Source organism: Arachis hypogaea, chromosome 9 (assembly GCF_003086295.3).
Source record: "Arachis hypogaea cultivar Tifrunner chromosome 9, arahy.Tifrunner.gnm2.J5K5, whole genome shotgun sequence".
Lineage (NCBI taxonomy): Eukaryota > Viridiplantae > Streptophyta > Magnoliopsida > Fabales > Fabaceae > Arachis > Arachis hypogaea.
In genome coordinates this window covers 10,449,935-10,468,763 of record NC_092044.1, presented here as the reverse complement: position 1 = coordinate 10,468,763, position 18,829 = coordinate 10,449,935, and the positions used below count along the sequence as shown (strand labels likewise).

The 18,829-nt window shown below is 34.7% G+C and overlaps 1 protein-coding gene across 12 annotated transcripts; it reads left to right on the top strand.

The window, feature by feature from the left end:
- The first annotated feature begins 8,319 nt into the window (after positions 1-8,319).
- Positions 8,320-18,744, top strand: LOC112710325 (uncharacterized). Of its 12 annotated transcripts, none has more exons than XR_011865352.1 (8): positions 8,320-8,628; positions 9,101-9,269; positions 9,852-12,025; positions 12,428-12,493; positions 12,636-12,687; positions 13,298-13,348; positions 13,472-13,612; positions 18,058-18,744. XR_011865352.1 is itself a non-coding variant. In XM_072202479.1 (8 exons), the coding sequence occupies exons 7-8, from the start codon at positions 13,512-13,514 to the stop codon at positions 15,148-15,150; spliced, it is 855 nt and encodes a 284-aa protein (XP_072058580.1). In that variant the 5' UTR covers positions 8,320-8,628; positions 9,101-9,269; positions 9,852-12,025; positions 12,428-12,493; positions 12,636-12,687; positions 13,298-13,348; positions 13,472-13,511; the 3' UTR covers positions 15,151-18,744. The 12 variants fall into 12 exon arrangements, 5 of the variants coding, with proteins under 5 accessions (XP_072058580.1, XP_072058579.1, XP_072058582.1 ...); XR_011865351.1 differs by having other exon boundaries at positions 17,192-18,744; XR_003811623.2 differs by having other exon boundaries at positions 9,101-9,434.
- Positions 18,745-18,829: the final 85 nt, after the last annotated feature.

Below are 18,829 nucleotides of genomic sequence, written 5' to 3'. Positions count from 1 at the left end.
TGGGTTCTTCTCAAGTATATGGAACATTTGGTTGCGACGGAATGATGTCATATTTTAAAGTAAGACAACAGGAGTCGTAGATTGTGTGATTCAAACATTTTCATGTACTGCAGAGTGGTGTGATAAATAACTCATATTGTTAATGGTTATGTCAGAAATAACATAGGGGTTAGCTTGTTCTTTATTTTGATGTCTTTGTCTTTCATTGCTTCACTTGAGTGTTGAGTTTTTTCGTTAAAAAAAATTCTTCTATTAATTTTTAATTTTTAACTTGTAATTTTTATAAATAAACATAAACTTCTGCACTATAATATATAATTTTTGATGATTTAATATGAATAATTTGAATTAATAAAATAATTTATTTCAATATTTATAGCATAATCAATATACCCTACTGTAACTTGAGTAGTTCCACCGTTCTAATGCAGAGGTTATTTTGTGCCTTAATCAAGAGAACAAAGAACGTATATTTTGGAGACCGCTGCATCACTCTAAAAAGGTCCAGACATCCCTTGATTCCTCAGAGCAATTTTCTTTGGGAACGTAACTACTCATAAAATAACTACAATAAGTTTCTTAACTCCTCATATACATTGAGCAGCAGTAATAAAATTCTAAACTCCTACTAATACATATAGAATAAAAAAAAAGGACTAAATCATTCACAAACAACAAACTTTATAAGTCATTATAGTGTTTTAATGGAAATTAAATAACGGATGTTAATATTATTTTTCATTATTTGGTAGATGATTAAATTAGTTTATACAAAAATATTATTTGTATATTGTTAGGTACCAGACAAATGACACAGCAAAATATAGAGATGAAAAATTAGAAATTTGTATAAAATATGGAAACAATTGAATAACTTTCTTTGAGAATTACTACTTCTCTCTCTCACAAGGAGACTACAATAACACTCTCTCTTGACAAAAGGAGAACACACTTCTCTCTATATATATAGAAGAAAACTACTCAAAGAAATATTATGTTATTCTCTTTGGATGACTTGATTGAAATGAATTAAAGAAAAACTCAATTTATAGGTGAGTCTCTTCAATATGAACCATCCGTCAATTAGAGGTATATAATTCTTCTCTTTTTCAACCACTAAAATTCTAAGGTTATAAATTAAGATTGTTTATTACCTCTCATTTTATTTAGTTATTATTTATTTATATATTTTCTAAAATTAGCTTTACTAATTTTCACAATCTCCCACTTAAAGCTAATTTTGATAAATTTTCAAAATTCATGTTGCTTATGTATTCCATAGGCCGTATGAGGATCTACACCATTCAAACTTTTCTGTGTTGATTGGTTTTGTCATGGCATCTGCTAGGTTGTCTTTAGTGTGAATCTTCTGCATATCAACACTTCCTTCTTCTACTACTTCCCGAACAAAGTGATATTGTACTCCAATGTGTTTTGTTCTTGAATGAAAGGCAGGATTCCTTGCAATGTGCAAGGCACTCTGACTGTCACAATACACAGAAATCTTCTGTTGTTTGTGCCCGAGTTCTTCTATCAACCTTTGGATCCAAATAGCTTCCTTGCATGCTTGTGTAGCTGCCATATATTCAGCTTCTGTAGTAGATAAAGCCACAACAGTCTGTAATTTAGATAGCCAGCTTACAGCTCCTCCTGCAAGTGTAAACACATAGCCTGTAGTAGATTTTCGTTTATCAAGATCACCTGCAAAGTCTGAATCGACATATCCATTGACAATGAATTCTGATCCTCCAAAACATAATGCAACATTCGAGGTTCCTTTGATGTATCTCAAGATCCTCTTAACAACATTCCAATGCTCTTTACCTGGATCTGCCATAAATCGACTTACTACCGCAACTGCTTGAGCAATATCTGGTCTTGTACAGATCATGGCATACATAAGGCTTCCCACCGCTGATGCATATGGTACTCGAGACATTTCCATCCTCTCTGCTTCACTACTAGGGCACATACTTGAGGATAATTTGAAATTCATAGGAAGTGGGGTTGAAATTGGCTTACATTCTTGCATATTGAAGCGTTGCAAGATCTTCTTCAAATAATTCTTTTGCGATAGCCAAATCTTCCTATCTTTTTTGTCTCGGTGAATTTGCATCCCTAAAATCTTGTTTGCTGGTCCCAAGTCTTTCATATCAAACTCCCTAGCCAACTGTGCCTTCAATTCTTGGATTTGATCTTTGTTGGGACCTACCACCAACATGTCATCCACATACAACAGCAGAATGATGAAATCATTATCACCAGACCTCTTGTAATAAGTACAATGATCTGAACTAAGTCTGTTGTATCCAAGGCTAATAATGAAAGAATCAAATTTCTTGTACCAACACCTTGGCGCCTGCTTTAGACCGTACAGAGATTTAGTTAACCTGCAAACCAAGTTTTCTTTTCCTTTTTCTTCAAAACCTTCTGGTTGGAGCATATATATCTCTTCTTCAAGTTCTCCATGAAGAAAAGCAGTCTTTACATCTAATTGCTCTAGATGTAAATCAAATGCAGCACATATAGCCAAAACTACTCTAATAGTAGTTAGTCTCACCACTGGAGAAAATATTTCATTGAAGTCAATACCTTCTTTCTGAGCATATCCCTTGACAACCAATCTTGCACGATATCGTTCCACCTGATTATTACTATCTCGTTTGATCTTGTAAACCCATTTGTTACCAATGGCTTTCCGACCTGCTAGAAGTTCAACAAGTTTCCAGGTATGGTTCCTATGTAATGCCTCAATTTCTTCTTGCATTGCTGTCATCCACATAGAAGCATCTGGATTGCGCATAGCCTCCATAAAAGTTGTTGGTTCTCCATCTTCTGTCAAAAGACAATATGCATCATGGTTTGTCAAAACATAATTTGAGTGCCATGATGGTGTTCTTCTTTGTCGAGTGGATCGACGAACTTCTATGTCATTGGCCTCTGCTTCTTGTTCTTCGTGCTGTGGTTCTGCTTCAGAAAGATCACCTTCTCTGCATTTTTCATCTATTTGAACAGTGGTTATATCTTTAACAGTGCTGTCATTTTCTTGTTCCTTTTGCAATTCATCTTCTGCAAATATCACATCTCTACTGACAACTACCTTGCGGGCAGTGGGATCCCACAGGCGATACCCCTTAACTCCGTCAGTATAACCCAAGAATATACATTTTCTAGACTTTGGGTCCAGCTTTGTTCTTTCCTGGGAATTGTACATTACGTACACAGGACAACCAAATATATGTAAAGAAGAATAATTAGGTGGCTTACCTTGCCACATCTCCATTGGTGTCTTCAACCCAATTGCAGTTGATGGTGACCGATTTATCACATAACAGGCAGTTTTAACAGCTTCTGCCCAAAAAGACTTAGCTAAACCTGTAGTTTGCAACATAGCTCGTGCTCTTTCTAGGAGAGTCCGATTCATTCGCTCTGCTACACCATTTTGCTGAGGCGTATATGCAACTGTGAATTGCCGTTGAATACCTGCTTGCTTGCAAAATGTTAGAAAATCGCCATCGACATATTCTCCTCCATTATCTGTCCTTAAACACTTGATCTTCTTTCCAGATTCAAGTTCTAACTTTGCTTTAAACTCTTTGAACATCGCAAACACGTCTGACTTCTTCTTGATCGGGAACACCCATAGCCTCCTAGAGTAATCATCAATAAATGATACAAGATATTTTGCTCCTCCTAGGGACATCTCCGGCGATTCCCACACATCAGAATGAATCAACTCCAATATGTGCTTGCTCCGAGCAGTTGATCTACCAAACGTCAATCTATGTTGTTTGCTTGTAACGCAGTGCTTACAAAACGGTAAGTTTACCGATTTGAGCCCGGGAATGAGATTACGTTCTACAAGAATCTTCAAACCTCGTTCTGACATGTGGCCTAGTTTGCAATGCCATATCATCGTCATTTTTTCTTGGCTTGTTGAAGCAACTGATGCCTCTGCTTCTTGCAAAGTATCTCCCACAAGCATATATAGATTTGCTGCAATCTTTTCTGCTTTTATTACCACAACTTTCAAGATCCCACCTTCAATATGGGTCTTGCAGCCAAGTTCATCCAGTTGCCCAATCGACAACAAGTTCTTCTTCAAGCCCTTCACATGTCTTACCCCTTGAAGTGAACGAATAGAACCATCAAACATTTTTATTTTGACAGTACCTATTCCAACAATTTCTAAGGCATGATCGTTTCCCATAAACACAGATCCTTCTAAGACAGGTTCATATGTACAAAACCAATCACGATGAGGAGTCATGTGCCATGTTGCTCCTGAATCAACAATCCAAACATCAGTGAGCTGTTTGCTGCCTTTAGAACCAATTGTTGCTTCGCCATACAGGATTTCTCCATCATCAGAGGTACTTGCAACACATCCTTGAGAACTTGATCCTTCTGGAACCTTCTCTATACTCTTCTTATTCCAACAATCTTTCTTGAAGTGCCCTCTCTTACCACAATTGTAGCATTTGACCTGCTTCTTACTTTGTGACTTTGGTCTACTTTGACTCCCACTGAAACCACGCTCCATTAATCTCCCTCTTGTCATCAACAAAGCCTCTGCTTGTTTTGAGCTTTCTAATCTATCTTCCTTATTCTTGCGCCTAGATTCTTCTTCAAGAACCGCAGCAGCCATGTCATCAAAAGAAAGATAATCAGTCAAAACATTATTAGTTAAGTTAATGATTAGCTGATCATATGAATCTGGTAGACTTTGAAGTAAGAGCTCTGCACGTTCATTTTCCGCTATGGTATATTCCAACGATGAGAGTTGGGAAAATAGCGTATTTAGATTGTTGATGTGATCCGTTGCCGATGTGGACTCACTCATTCGAAGAATATAAAGTCTTCTCTTCAAGAATATCTTGTTGTGAAGTGACTTGACTTCATATAATTTTGTGAGAGCATCCCAAATTTCCTTTGCTGTCTTTTTCTCTGCTACACTTGATAAAACTGAGTCAGCTAGTGCCAAGTGTAAGTTTGCAACAGCATTGTTGTCCATCTCCTTCCATTTTTCATCTGTAATTCCAGTGGGTCTACCTTCAATTGCTGTCACGCAATTGTCTTTTCTCATAATGGATTTTATCTTCAATTTCCATATGGAAAAATTACTCCCACTGAATTTTGGAATTTCATACTTTGCTGCCATTTTTTTTTAGACGGTAACTCGCAGCGAAAAAAAAAATCTTAATCAGCAACCTTTGGCTCTGATACCACTGTTAGGTACCAGACAAATGACACAGCAAAATATAGAGATGAAAAATTAGAAATTTGTATAAAATATGGAAACAATTGAATAACTTTCTTTGAGAATTACTACTTCTCTCTCTCACAAGGAGACTACAATAACACTCTCTCTTGACAAAAGGAGAACACACTTCTCTCTATATATATAGAAGAAAACTACTCAAAGAAATATTATGTTATTCTCTTTGGATGACTTGATTGAAATGAATTAAAGAAAAACTCAATTTATAGGTGAGTCTCTTCAATATGAACCATCCGTCAATTAGAGGTATATAATTCTTCTCTTTTTCAACCACTAAAATTCTAAGGTTATAAATTAAGATTGTTTATTACCTCTCATTTTATTTAGTTATTATTTATTTATATATTTTCTAAAATTAGCTTTACTAATTTTCACATATATCACTATGATGCATGAATACAATACAGCATAAGATATGTCGACACATAAATTTTAAAATCTTATAAAATATAGGGACACGTATATATATAAAATATGATGTATTTTTTTAAAAAAATAATAATATTTTGATATTTTATTGATATTAAAATATAAATAAATTTTTAATTATTTTTAATATCTTATTTTAATTATATAAAGTATTTAAAATATTTTTTGTTTTAAATATATATTATTTTTAAATTTATTTTTAAGAATACATGTTAAGAATAAGATTAGACATACTTACACATGATAGTATTTAAGTGTGTCCAAACGTATTCGAAAATTTTATTTTTATTTTTTATTAAGATACAACTAGACACAATAAACATAAATATTAATAAATCTTGTGTCTAAAATATATCCGACACACAGATACCACAACTCAAGTACGATGAGTGATGTTCGTTGATTCTTCTTATGGGTTATGTAGTTGATCATTAATAATGGAGTAGTACACCAAATAAACTTTATGTTGTGTTCAAAGTGACACATTTAAGGGTGCTCCTAAAATGGACTAGTTCTATACTTCTATGTTCCATTTAATATTTGGCTTCTCAACTTTATTTTATTTATATATATCAAATAAATTTTAATTCTATTGTGTTTCAAAATTTTTTTTAATAATTTTCGGTTTTTCTTTAATTATTTTTTGGGGTATTTTTTTCCTTTTTCTCCCTCAATAATAACTCAGATTTTGAGTTTATTTTTTATATTGACTTATTTAGATTTATCCAAGATTTTGGTTGCAGTGTCCAGGGGTATTCAAAATCGATCAAATCCGAATAAAAACTAATCAACTGAACCAAAAAAATTATAATCGAAAATAAAAAAACTGAAAAAAATAAAATTTTGGAATTTTTGGTTCAGTTTGGTTCAATAAAATTTTGGAATTTTTGGTTTAGTTTGGTTCAATTTTTTGTTTTGATACTACAAAACTTGAATCAAACCGAACCGAATTGGTATATATATATATATATATATATATATATATATATATATATATAAGATAATTTTTTAAAATATTCTCTAATCTATAGTTATTAAAACCGGACCGAACTGATCAATTTGATCGAAAAATCGACAAACCAAACCCAACATCGGTCTATTTTAAGGTTAGGATTGCTTAAGGTAGTGAACCGATACGAATCGGTTAAATCTAGAGTGATCGACGAAAACCGATTAAGATAGTGAACCGATACGAATTGGTTAAATCTAGAGTGATCGACGAAAACTGACCTGAACTACTCTATCACATTTGAAAGCGAATTTATGACATATCAGCAATATGTTCTCCCAAGAAGGCAACAAGGATGATCAACCATCCAAGCTGCAATACTTCTTACTAATATATATACAAATTATATACATATAGTAATATTTTCTTTTACTTATACTCAATTTATTTTAATTTTTAAAGTCACTCATTTTTAAATCAATTATATTTTATTTAACTATAAATTTTATTAAATATATATAAATTAAAAAGATAAACAAAAAATTTTATTAATCACAGTTTATTTTTTTTATAATTATATGATATCTATTATTATTTTTTCAATAAATACTTATAGTATATAATAATAAATAAAATTCACATATAGTTGTCTTCCTATGAAATTGATAGTTGAAAATCGTTAGATGATATATATATTTAGTCAAACTTGTCAAATCATCTAACGGTTCTTAAATATCAACTTTACATGAAAACAATTATATGTGAGTTTTCACCTATAATAATATGATAATAAAATAAATATAGACTAATTAATAAAGTATTAAAATTTAAAAATGATAATTATTTTTATAAAAATAAAATAAAAGTATTTATAATAAAGAAAAATAATTAATTTTTATATAATTATTTAATGGAAAAATATAGAGTACCAATATACTATCTGCCAACTTATTGCCAATAATAATTAATTATTATATTTTAAACACATGCATAAAGAGACACATCCAGGAATACATATATAAAGACATTTCCATTAGAAACAGCCATAAAAAGACATTTTTATTAGACACATCTAGAAAGACATTTTCATTAAACATAGTCATAAACAAGAATTGGTAGAAATGCTGTTGATAACGTAGCGAAATTGTTATTTAATTAGACCGGATTAACCGTTCGACCAGTGACCCACCGATTGAACCAGTGACCCAATAACTTAATCGGTTCGGTTCGATCATCCAATAACTTTATTTTTATTTATATATATCAAAAAAATTTTAATTCTACCGTGTTTCAAAAAATTTTTTTAATAATTTTTCGATTTTTCTTTAATTAATTTTTTGGGATATTTTTTTTCCTTTTCTCCTTCAATAATAACTTTGATTTTGAGTTTACTTTTTATATTGACGTTTGGATTTATCCAAGGTTTTGGTTGCAGTGTTTAGGGATGTTCAAAATCAATCAAATCTGAATAAAACTGATAAACTGAATCGAAAAAACTAATAACCAAACAAACTGAAAATTGAAAAAACTGAAAAAATAAAATTTTGGGGGTTTTTGGTTCAGTTTGGTTCGGTTTTTGGTTTTGATACTAAAAACCTGAATCAAACCGAACTGAACCGGTACCTATATATATAAAAGATAACTTTTCAAAATATCCCCTAATCTAAACCTGATTGATACAGTCCCGTACTTACCGCTTCTCCTTACTCTTTTCTCGCTACACACAAACTGCTCTCTCTCCCTCACTCACGCACACTCCTCTCTCATCACAGTCCTATACTCCTCTCTGCCGTCGCTATCCAGCCGTCCAGCAACCGCAGTTTCCGTCCCATCATCGGCCGTCCAGAAGCCGCGTCTCTCAGCCTCGTCGTTCTCAGCACCGTCAATCTCAGCAGCCGCATCGTCCTTAGCGCCGTTGTTTTCCATCATTCTTTGTTGTGCTCCATCGTTCTCAATCTCTCAGCCTCAGGTATGATTTGTTCAATTTTTGTTCTGATTTCTTGTTTAATCTGATTTTTCCGGACTTTTTTTTCTGTTCTGACTTCTATTTTTTTTATGTTGTGACTTGATGATTTTTGTATTCGTTATGATGATTGATTCTTGGTTCTTGGTTTTGATTTTCTGATTGTGGTTATGATGATGTTCAATTTGTTATGATTATTGGTTCTATTTTCTATTTTTGTTTTGATTATTGATTCTCTACTGTTTTTTATTCTGATTTTATTTGTTATGATTCTTTGCTGTTTTGGGATAAAAAGAGTGGTAAAGTTGATATTGAGCACAAAGATAAATTTCCCAAAGGCATGTTTGAATATGCATATTCGAATCTGCTCCACAAAAAACAAACTGAAAGCACATAGCTAATTATACTCAAGCAAGAACTATATTTGTTAAGTTGCAAAATTTAAAAAATTCTCAATGATTCATTTTCTTTACTGCAGGTCAAATAAGGAGAGCGATTTGCAATTTTAAAGGATAAATCTTCTTATTTGCAACTTTGTAGAAAATAGGACATACTGGGCATCTTTATAGGCTTAGCCTAAAGAGGTGGAAGGAGAAGGAAGCTGTTGGGGTGGTGAGCCAGCTTCTTGCCTCTTTGCCAAATCCACAGTAAGAGCTTTGCAACTCTGAAACCTTTTTGTTGATTCCAATGGAGCAAGCTGAATTGGATACCTTAAAACCACGGAGTTTTGCTCCTTATCGCCGATCACACTTAACACAGCGAAACATACATCACTCTTGTTCGAATTTTCTCTCAGCTTCTTGCCACACCTAGTATGTTATTTTAAATCAAAATGTTTCTTGTAGCATGTTCTTTTGGTCATTTATTAGTTGTGTTTTAAAAATTTGTCATTATTTTTGTGCTTTAGATCATATGGTTTTTGTATATGTTTTTTTTTGCTATTTTTTTGCTTAATTTGATACTATTTTAACCTCTCTGCGCAGTTTTTTTTCCTTAATCCAGTCTGGATTTTGCTTAAATTTTGGTAAATTGAAACCCAAAAGGGTACAATTTACTCATCAAGTGTTGTCTCTACTTTTTTTAGCTTACCTATTGCCTGAGAAATTGACATGGAAGCTTGGTTGTGCATAAAGATCAATTTCCTGTTGATTTCACTTTGATTATACACTTTTTTAAATTTATTTGCCTCTATCATATTTGTTTTAAATTATGGTTATTTCTTTTCCAAGATAATGGCAATGGTAGAAAGAAGCCAGAGAAAAAGGAGAAGGGACCCGAGTTCTCTGAATTTGTTGGTTCTGATTTTATCCATCCCAAGGATGCTGTCCCGATCGAAAGCATACAGGAGTTTGACGAGACTGTTGAAGGGACTGGAAACAAGGGCAGGGTGTGTGTTGTCAATGATATTGTTTTGGGTGATATAGAGGAGATGATGGGAATAGAGGAAGTTGAGGATACTTTTAGGACACTGCTGCAGGACAGGTGTAACGATGCAGATATAGAGCAACAAAAGATAATGGATGAGTTGGAACTGGTTGTGAATGGAACACAAAATATCATTTGTGATAGTGGTTTAATCTCTGTGAGTGCAGGGTCAGGCGAGGAACAGAACAGGGCAGTTGAGCCTATGGATTACCGATTCGAGAATGATGAATTCCCGCATTCTGATGTCAAAAAATGTGGTAATGCAGGTGAGATGCAAGTACAAGGCCCGCTTGATCAACTTCCCTCTGAAAACTTTAATCAATGCTTAGGAGTTGAGTTGTCAACATCAGCACAGGAACAAACTTCTGCATTGGTAACTGGTATATCGAAGTATAAACCACGGGAGAGAGGGGAGTGAAATGGAAGTGGTTTGTGCTGCAACGGGTTCTCTTCCAAATTCTAAAGAAGGTGAAGTTGAGAAGGTAGAGCAATGTGACTTAATGGTTACTCAAGGATTGCATGTTTCTTTGGAAGATAAATATGAAATGAAACAACAACAACAACAACAACAACAACAAAGCCTTGTCCCACTAAGTGGGGTCGGCTACATGAATCAAACGACGTCATTGTGCTCTGTCATGTATCATGTCTACAGAGAGACCGTTTACATGTAGATCTCGTTTGACCACCTCATGGATGGTCTTCTTAGGTCTTCCTCTGCCTTTCGCCCTTTGTCCATCTTCCATCTCATCCACCCTCCTGACTGGATGTTTTATCGGTCTTCTTCTCACATGTCCAAACCACCTGAGACGCGATTCAACCATCTTTTCCACAATGGGTGCTACTCCAACTCTCTCCCTTATATCTTCATTCCTTATTTTATCCAATCGCGTGTGACCACTCATCCATCTCAACATCTTCATCTCTGCCACACTCAGCTTATGTTCGTGCTCTCCTTTAGCCGCCCAACACTCCGTACCATACAGCATAGCCGGTCTTATAGCGGTGCGATAGAATTTACCTTTAAGTTTTAAAGGCACTTTTTTGTCGCATATAAAACCAGATGCACTCCGCCATTTTGACCAACCTGCTTGGATCCTATGATTTACATCATGTTCAATCTCTCCATTATCCTGTATGATGCACCCAAGATACTTAAAACTTTTAACTTTTCGTAAGGTGTTCTCTCCAATTTTCACTTCTATATTGGAGTTTTCCCTTCTCAGACTGAACTTACATTCCATATATTCCGTCTTGCTACGGCTTATGCACAGACCATACACTTCTAGAGCTTCTCTCCATAACTCCAACTTCTTATTTAGGTCTTCCCTTGACTCTCCCATAAGGACGATATCATCGGCAAAAAGCATGCACCATGGCATTGGATGTGCTCTGTGAGTACTTCCAAGACTAATGTGAAAAGGTATGGACTTAAGGATGATCCCTGGTGTAATCCTATACCAATAGGGAATTCCTCTGTCACACCACCTTGAGTCTTCACACTAGTTGTGGCCCCATCATACATGTCTTTAATTGCCCGAATATATGCGATCCTTACTCTCCTCTTTTCTAAAACCTTCCATAAGACCTCCCTTGGTACCCTATCATACGCTTTTTCCAAATCAATGAAAAGAATTTAGAAAAGTCAACTTGTGCAAACAATGCATCTAATTTTTCAAATATTCAGATTGAAAATGAAGACATAGAAGAGGGAGAACTTGTTGGAGACTTTGGAGTGGATTGTAGTTCATTTGGCATGCCTACTGCAGATTCCTTTATTCCTCAAACGAAAATTGATGAGGTTCAGAACCCCAAAAGTATTAATATGGGGAAGACAAAAAAGGAAGGTTTAGGCAAAGAAATAGGTAGGAAACTGGTTACTGACATGCCAATAAATTATGTTCAAAATCAAGTCTTGCACGAATGCATATTGGAAGAGGACTCTGACAAGGATCATGGAAACCCTGCTGCATCAGAGGTATGATCTTGACCTGGGTACATTACTGCTTAAACTTACTTCTATGGTATTTAAATGACAATCATTCCGTATATTTATAGATTATGTCAATTAATTTCTTAGTTTTCACTGGCAATAACGAATCTCATATGAACTTTGTTGATTTATTTTGAAACTATTTAGGATACTAAGCATTATTAATTTAAAACTGATATTCTCTATATCTATATATAAAAAGAATTTGAATCCAATACCATTGACATTAAAGATCTTGCCATCTTGATTATTCTCATATTGATTACTATTTTACACGTTAACAATAAACGAATAAAATAAATAAAAAAGGTAGATTAATAGGCACTTGTATTGGTTTAAGAGTATGGTTGTTCAGTTTTCTTTTTTATTCAATTTTTTCATCAACAGAAAGTTGATGTCAGCTGTAAGAAAAAGCGTGACCCTGGTTCTGCGGAAAAGAAAGCGAAAAAGAAGGTATTCTTCTGATATATTGAGTTCCCATCCTTTTATGTCAACTCAATGTTAGTCAATTTTACATTATTTGGATAGAATAATTCATAAACCTGTTTTTCTAACATGTGACTGATCCCATTCTTTCTTGAACTTCATTATGTAGGAAAAAAGCGGAAAAAACGGGCAGAAAAGAACAAACAACTTGGTGTTAAAAGGTTGAAGTTGTCTCTAGTACAACAGAAACCAAAAACTATCTCTTATTGTCGCCATTTTCTTGTTGGAAGATGCTATGAGGCTTGTTGTGTAACTATAAAATATTAAAATGTTTTTTCCCCCTTATACTTGCATAGTGTTGTTTCCACTTTCATTCTTTTTTTTTTTCATATTTTACTGTCGAACTTTGTATGAGAGCATGGGAAAATTTTATGTGTGTTTTGATACTATAATTAAGTGTGATCCTAGATGGTAGTTGAGATATTCATTTCTTATAACATGGTGACCTGCTCGAAGTTCATTTATATTTGGGACTAACGGTAAACACATTACAACAACATGATAACAAAATCCTATGATGAAATAGATGTTTTGTTATGCAAGATTTCTATATTAGAAAGTTGAGTTAGAAATTCTGTAAAATTTTCATATATCTTTTATGTGACGTGAATTGACATGAACCCTTGTAAATTTGTGCCGTAGCATGCCTGTGTCATTGTTTTATGAGTAGTATATTTTTGTAATTTATGCAATACATTGCTATATTTTTATATTCAAAATTATCATATTATTTTGGCATCCTTTGCTTCATCTGATACAAAAATTTGGCAGGGTGACAAGTGCCATTTTTCACATGATACAATGCCTTCTACCAAATCAAAGGTACTTTTCTTATCTATAAGTTACTGTCTATTGATTTTTCATCAAGACATTTCAGGACTTGAGAAATATCTGTGAACTAGACTTTCTAACTGCTGTTGAACGATATTGATTTTGAAATTGCAGTCATGCTCCTTTTTCGCTCGTCACTCCTGCATGAAAGGGGATGACTGCCCTTTTGATCATCAACTCTCCAAGTATCCTTGTGTTAACTTTGTGCCCGGAGTTTTTTGTGTCAGAGGTGATGCATGCTTGTTTTCGCACCAGGTACCACATCCACTCTATATTACTTCCCGTAAAATGCTTGTGTTTTCAATCCAAATACAAAGGCTATTGTTAGCATATATAATTAGGATAATTAGGTTGTGCATTATGTGTTAGCGTTGAGGAAAATTTCCCAAAGGGCAGCAGGTATATAGGCGCAAGAGGTTCAGGGACAGTTTTGTAGTTAAGCAGAATCAGGAAGTGGGAGAATTGAGTGCGCTGTTTCCCTTTGCTTGTTTCTAATTCTCTTCTATCTTCTCTTCAACTGTGATCTGAGATTCTAGCTCATCAGTCTGAATGATACTATACTACTTCTATTCTCTGTAATTGTGGTTTCTTACATTATGTTTTTAGTGAAACTGTATATTCATATATATTTCATTGTTTAATACTTAGTGGCTATATAATTTAGCCTCTCCTGTGTATCGTGTGGTTGATACACGCATTTTAAAAGCCTTTCTCGTTTTTGAATCTCAATAGTTATCAATCGGTATTTTCAGATGCATGTATGTGTATTATTATAGGGGAAGTATGAGGAGCCAATGGAATATCTGTACAATGCGTACAATGGAGGTTCAGGGAGTATTAGAGATATAACTATTAGTGTTACCCTTTTCCATCAGCGTAAGCCTCTGAGATGAGTGGTATCATGACATGGTATTAGAGTTTTAGATCTGAAAGGTCAAGAGTTCGATCCTTAGGGAATTCCAAAACCCATTGTCTCCCTAGCGGGACTCATTATTATAATTATAATTATTCTCACTTAAAATGGGCTTTATTGATACAGTCACCAGCCAAGGAAGATTTTGCTGGCTAACACTGTACAGAAACAGCTTAAGCTTGCATCTAAAGGAGTTAGCTTTGTCGATGTTGCAAAGCTATCGTTGCCTTCTCCTACTACGCCAAAGGAAGGAACGACCAAAGTTGGCTTATCCTCTTTTGACCAAAGTACATCTGGAACAAATCAAACTTTGGTGGAAATTCCAAAGAAATTGCCAGCTAGGATTCCAAAGGGAATTAACTTTCTTGCTTTTGGAAAAGATCATGTGTGCAGTTTTAAGAGTTCTATTAACTCCCTTGTAAATGGGGAAAAAAGTATTGATTTGCTCCAGAATATAAGTTTCAGTTTGCTTGATCATACTAGTTCATCCTTAAAAGATGCAACAAAAGAAAGGGTACCACAGACTGTCTCCAGTGAGATTTCTGATAAAAATCAATCTGTGGCAGAAAGTATAAAATTGAGTTTTCCAGGAAAAGCTTCAATGAATGATGCTTCAACTGGTTTACAAGGTAGCTCTGAGGTGGATAACAACGAAAGTAAACCAGTCCAAGAGGCAAGAGGGGCATCTGATTCTTTTCAAATTTCCGCAGCAACAGCGTCGCCATTTATGATCTTCAGAACAGCTACCATCCAGAAAGGAGCTCTTGTCGACTGTATTGTCATTTGCAGCACCAAAATAGCACCAAATATCAAGCCAGTTGATGCAGTTGGAGAAAGAATTCTCTACACTAATACCGAATCAAACCTAGAAGCTAGTTGATGCAGCACCAAACATAGCACCAATTGGGTGTAAATGGGTTTTCAGAATCAAAAGGCATCCAGATGGTAGCATAAAAAATATAAAGCAAGATTGGTAGCAAAGGGGTTCCATCAAAAGCAAGGGATTGACTACAACCAAATCTTCATCCCTGTCATTAAGCCCTCCATAGTCAGAACCATTCTTAGTGTTGTACTCTCAAAGGGATGGAAAGTGAGACAGTTTGACTTCAACAATGCATTTCTCAATGGAGATCTCCATGAGAATGTTTACATGCGACATCCTAAAGGTTTCACTGCCAACAACTCACTTCAAATCTGCAAGCTACAAAGAGCTCTCTATGGCCTAAAACAGGCCCCAAGAGTTTGGTTTACAAAGCTCAGCTCTACACTCAATCAATTTGGCTTCAAGAACACAAGATCTAATGTTTCTCTCTTCACAAAATTCACTGATCAATCGTCAACCTTCATTCTAGTATGTGTGGATGATATCCTCATAACTGAAAGCTCTCAGTTAGAAATTTAGCAACTGGCCTCTTAGCTGCATAGTGTCTTCTCACTCAAGGATTTAGGTGAAATGAGCTATTTTCTTGGAATTGAGGTCAGAAATCAACCAGACAATTCAGTTGTACTCAGTCAAACAAAGTACATAAAGGATTTGCTGAAGAAGGCTGCCATGAGTGATGCAAAAGGCATGCTGACCCCTATGACTTTAGCACTAAAACTTTCTGCATCAGGTGGCGCCAAAGTTCATAATTCACAACTGTATAGGTCAGTCATTGGTGGGCTGCAATATACAATCATTTCTAGGCTTGACATCACCTTTGCAGTAAACAAAGTTGCCCAATTCATGCATGAACCACTTGAGAGTCACTGGAAAGCATCAAAAGGATATTGAGGTACCTATCTGGCTCCATAGATCATGGGTTAATATTTAGAAAAACTGAGGATTTCAAAATTTATGGATTTTGCAACTCTGACTGGGGCAATGACATTGATGATAGAAAGTCCACCAATGGTTTCTGCATCTACCTGGGTCCAAACCTGATATCTTGGGCAAGTAGAAAACAAGCTGCTGTTTCAAGAAGTAGCACTGAAGCAGAACTTAGAAAGATAGATGATGTTCTAACCGAAATAGAGAGAAAAACTAAGAGTAGAGCAGGCAGTACCCATTGGTTTGAGGGAGGATGTTAGGTGTATAGCTGAACACACACGCACTAGCAACTTATAGAAGAGTCTAGAAATAAAGTTAGTCTTTCTGTTATGCTAGTAACTAGCAGCCAAGTCAGCTAGTTACTTAGATGGTTATCCTCTCTCTCTCTCTCTCTCTCTCTCTCTCTCTCTCTCTCTCTCTCTCTCTCTCTCTCTCTAGAATTCTAGAACTCTTTTATTCTTCTCATCTAGTTCTGATTTCTTTCACCTTCTTGGTTTGGTTCTATGGTGTAAATCTTTCATCGCTTCAGAAGTTGTCACTTTCACAAAATCATTTGGAAAGAAGCATAACTCCGGCTTTGGGGAGGTTGTCGAATTTGAAATTTTTGGCTATGAATCTAAATAATTTTTCTAGCTTACTTCCTCCTTCACTTTATAACCTTTCAAATATTCAAACTTTTCATTAGCGGGTAATTTTCTCTCAAATATGCCTCTGGCTTTTCTCAATCTTCAAAATTTTGCGTGTGGAGGAAACTTATTCACTAGTATTTTTCCATCTTCAATATCCAATTTGTCCGAATTGCAAAAATTTGATATAGAAGAAAATGGTTTTTATGGACTAATTTCTCGTACTTTAGGAAGTTTACACAAACTCCGGGAATTTAAAGTGGGTCGTAATAGATTTGGGACTGGAAGAGCTCACAATTTGAATTTCCTTTCTTCATTGACTAATTGTACTCAATTGCAAATGCTGGACTTTTACGAAAATTATTTAGGTGATGCATTGACAAATCTCATAGGCAACTTATCAACCAATCTTATTTTGCTTGACATGGGATTGAATCAAATATCTAGAAGGATACCTGAAAAAATTGGAAATTTATTTGGCTTAGGTTCACTTCTTATGGATGAGAATGCCCTTGAGGGACCAATTCCAAATTCAATTGGAAAGCTTAAAAATCTAGTAATAATATTCTTGAGTATGAACAATCTTTCAGGTAATTTTTCTACTGGCATAGGCAATCTTACTATATTGTCAGAAGTTCACATGGACTTTAATGCATTTGAAGGAAGTATTCCATTTACCTTGAGATACTATAAAAAGATGCACACATTCAGCATTTTGGTAAACAATTTAAGTGAAAACATACCTACTCAAACCTTTGGCTATCAAGAAGGTTTAGTAAATCTTGACTTATTCACCAACTCCTTTACTGGTTCAATCCCTATAGAGTTAGGAAATTTGATGCATCTCTTTCCAAATTATATATGTATGCAAACAAGTTTTGTGGTGTCATTTCTGTGGAACTTAGTGCATGTTCTACATTAATAGAGCTTCGACTAGACAGAAACTTCTTCCATGGGAGTCTACCCCCATTCCTGGGATCTTTAAGATCCTTTGAAAGGTTAGACCTTTCTAATAATAAATTCTCAAGCACAATCCCCCATGAACTTGAAAACCTGACTTTTTTGAGTAATTTGAACTTGTCTTATAATCATCTCTATGGTTAAGTCCCACTGGAAGGAGTCTTTAGTAACATCATTGTAATATCACTCATTGGAAATAATGATCTGTGCGGTGGGATACCTCAACTAAATCTCCCTCCATGTCCTGAGTTTTCTTCAAACAAACATAAGAGCTCTCATAAAAAGAAAATTATTCTCATGTGATTGGTGGGCTTTTGATCTCTTTCATAATTTTTATTAGTATCTATTGCCTCAGAAAGAAGTTATCTTTTTCACCATCACTAGAATATAGGTACTTGAAGGTTTCCTATGGAGAGCTACATCAAGCAACAAATCAATTTTCTTCATCTAATTTAGTTGGCACGGAAAGCTCTGGCTCTGTGTATAGAGGAACTTGTCCATTTTGAGAGACTTGTTACTGTGAAAGTGTTGAATATTCAAACACGTGGAGCATCGAAGAGTTTCATGGCTGAATGTAAAGCCCTAGAAAAAATTAAACATAGAAACCTTCTCAACCTACTGACTTCTTGGTCAAGTGTTGATTACAACGGGAATGATTTCAAGGCCATAGTGTTTGAGTTCATGTCTCATGGGAGCCTAGAAACTTTGTTGCACAACACTATGGAAGATAGCCAGTCCACAAATATGAGTCTGAACCTTATGCAAAAGGTAAATATTGCTCTTGATGTAGTTTTTGCTTTGGATTATATTCACAATGATTCAGAAAAAGCCGTAATTCATTGTGATATTAAGTCTAGCAATGTGCTTGTTGATGATGATATTGTTGCCCACTTGGGAGACTTTGGTCTAGCTAGACTTGTTCAAGGGGACAGAAGCTATTCTTCCAGTAATCATGGTAGTTCCTCTGTAATTAAGTGAATCTTCGGATATGTTCCACCAGGTAAAAGTGTTCTTGATCACTTTTGGTAATATTTGTCTACTATTTCTTCAAATTAATTCATGTATTATTATTTGTTTTTTTTTTTTTGGTCAAGTATTATTATTTGTTAGATTCATGATACTTTCATGCATAATTGAATTTTCTATGTAGAAATTGAACTTCC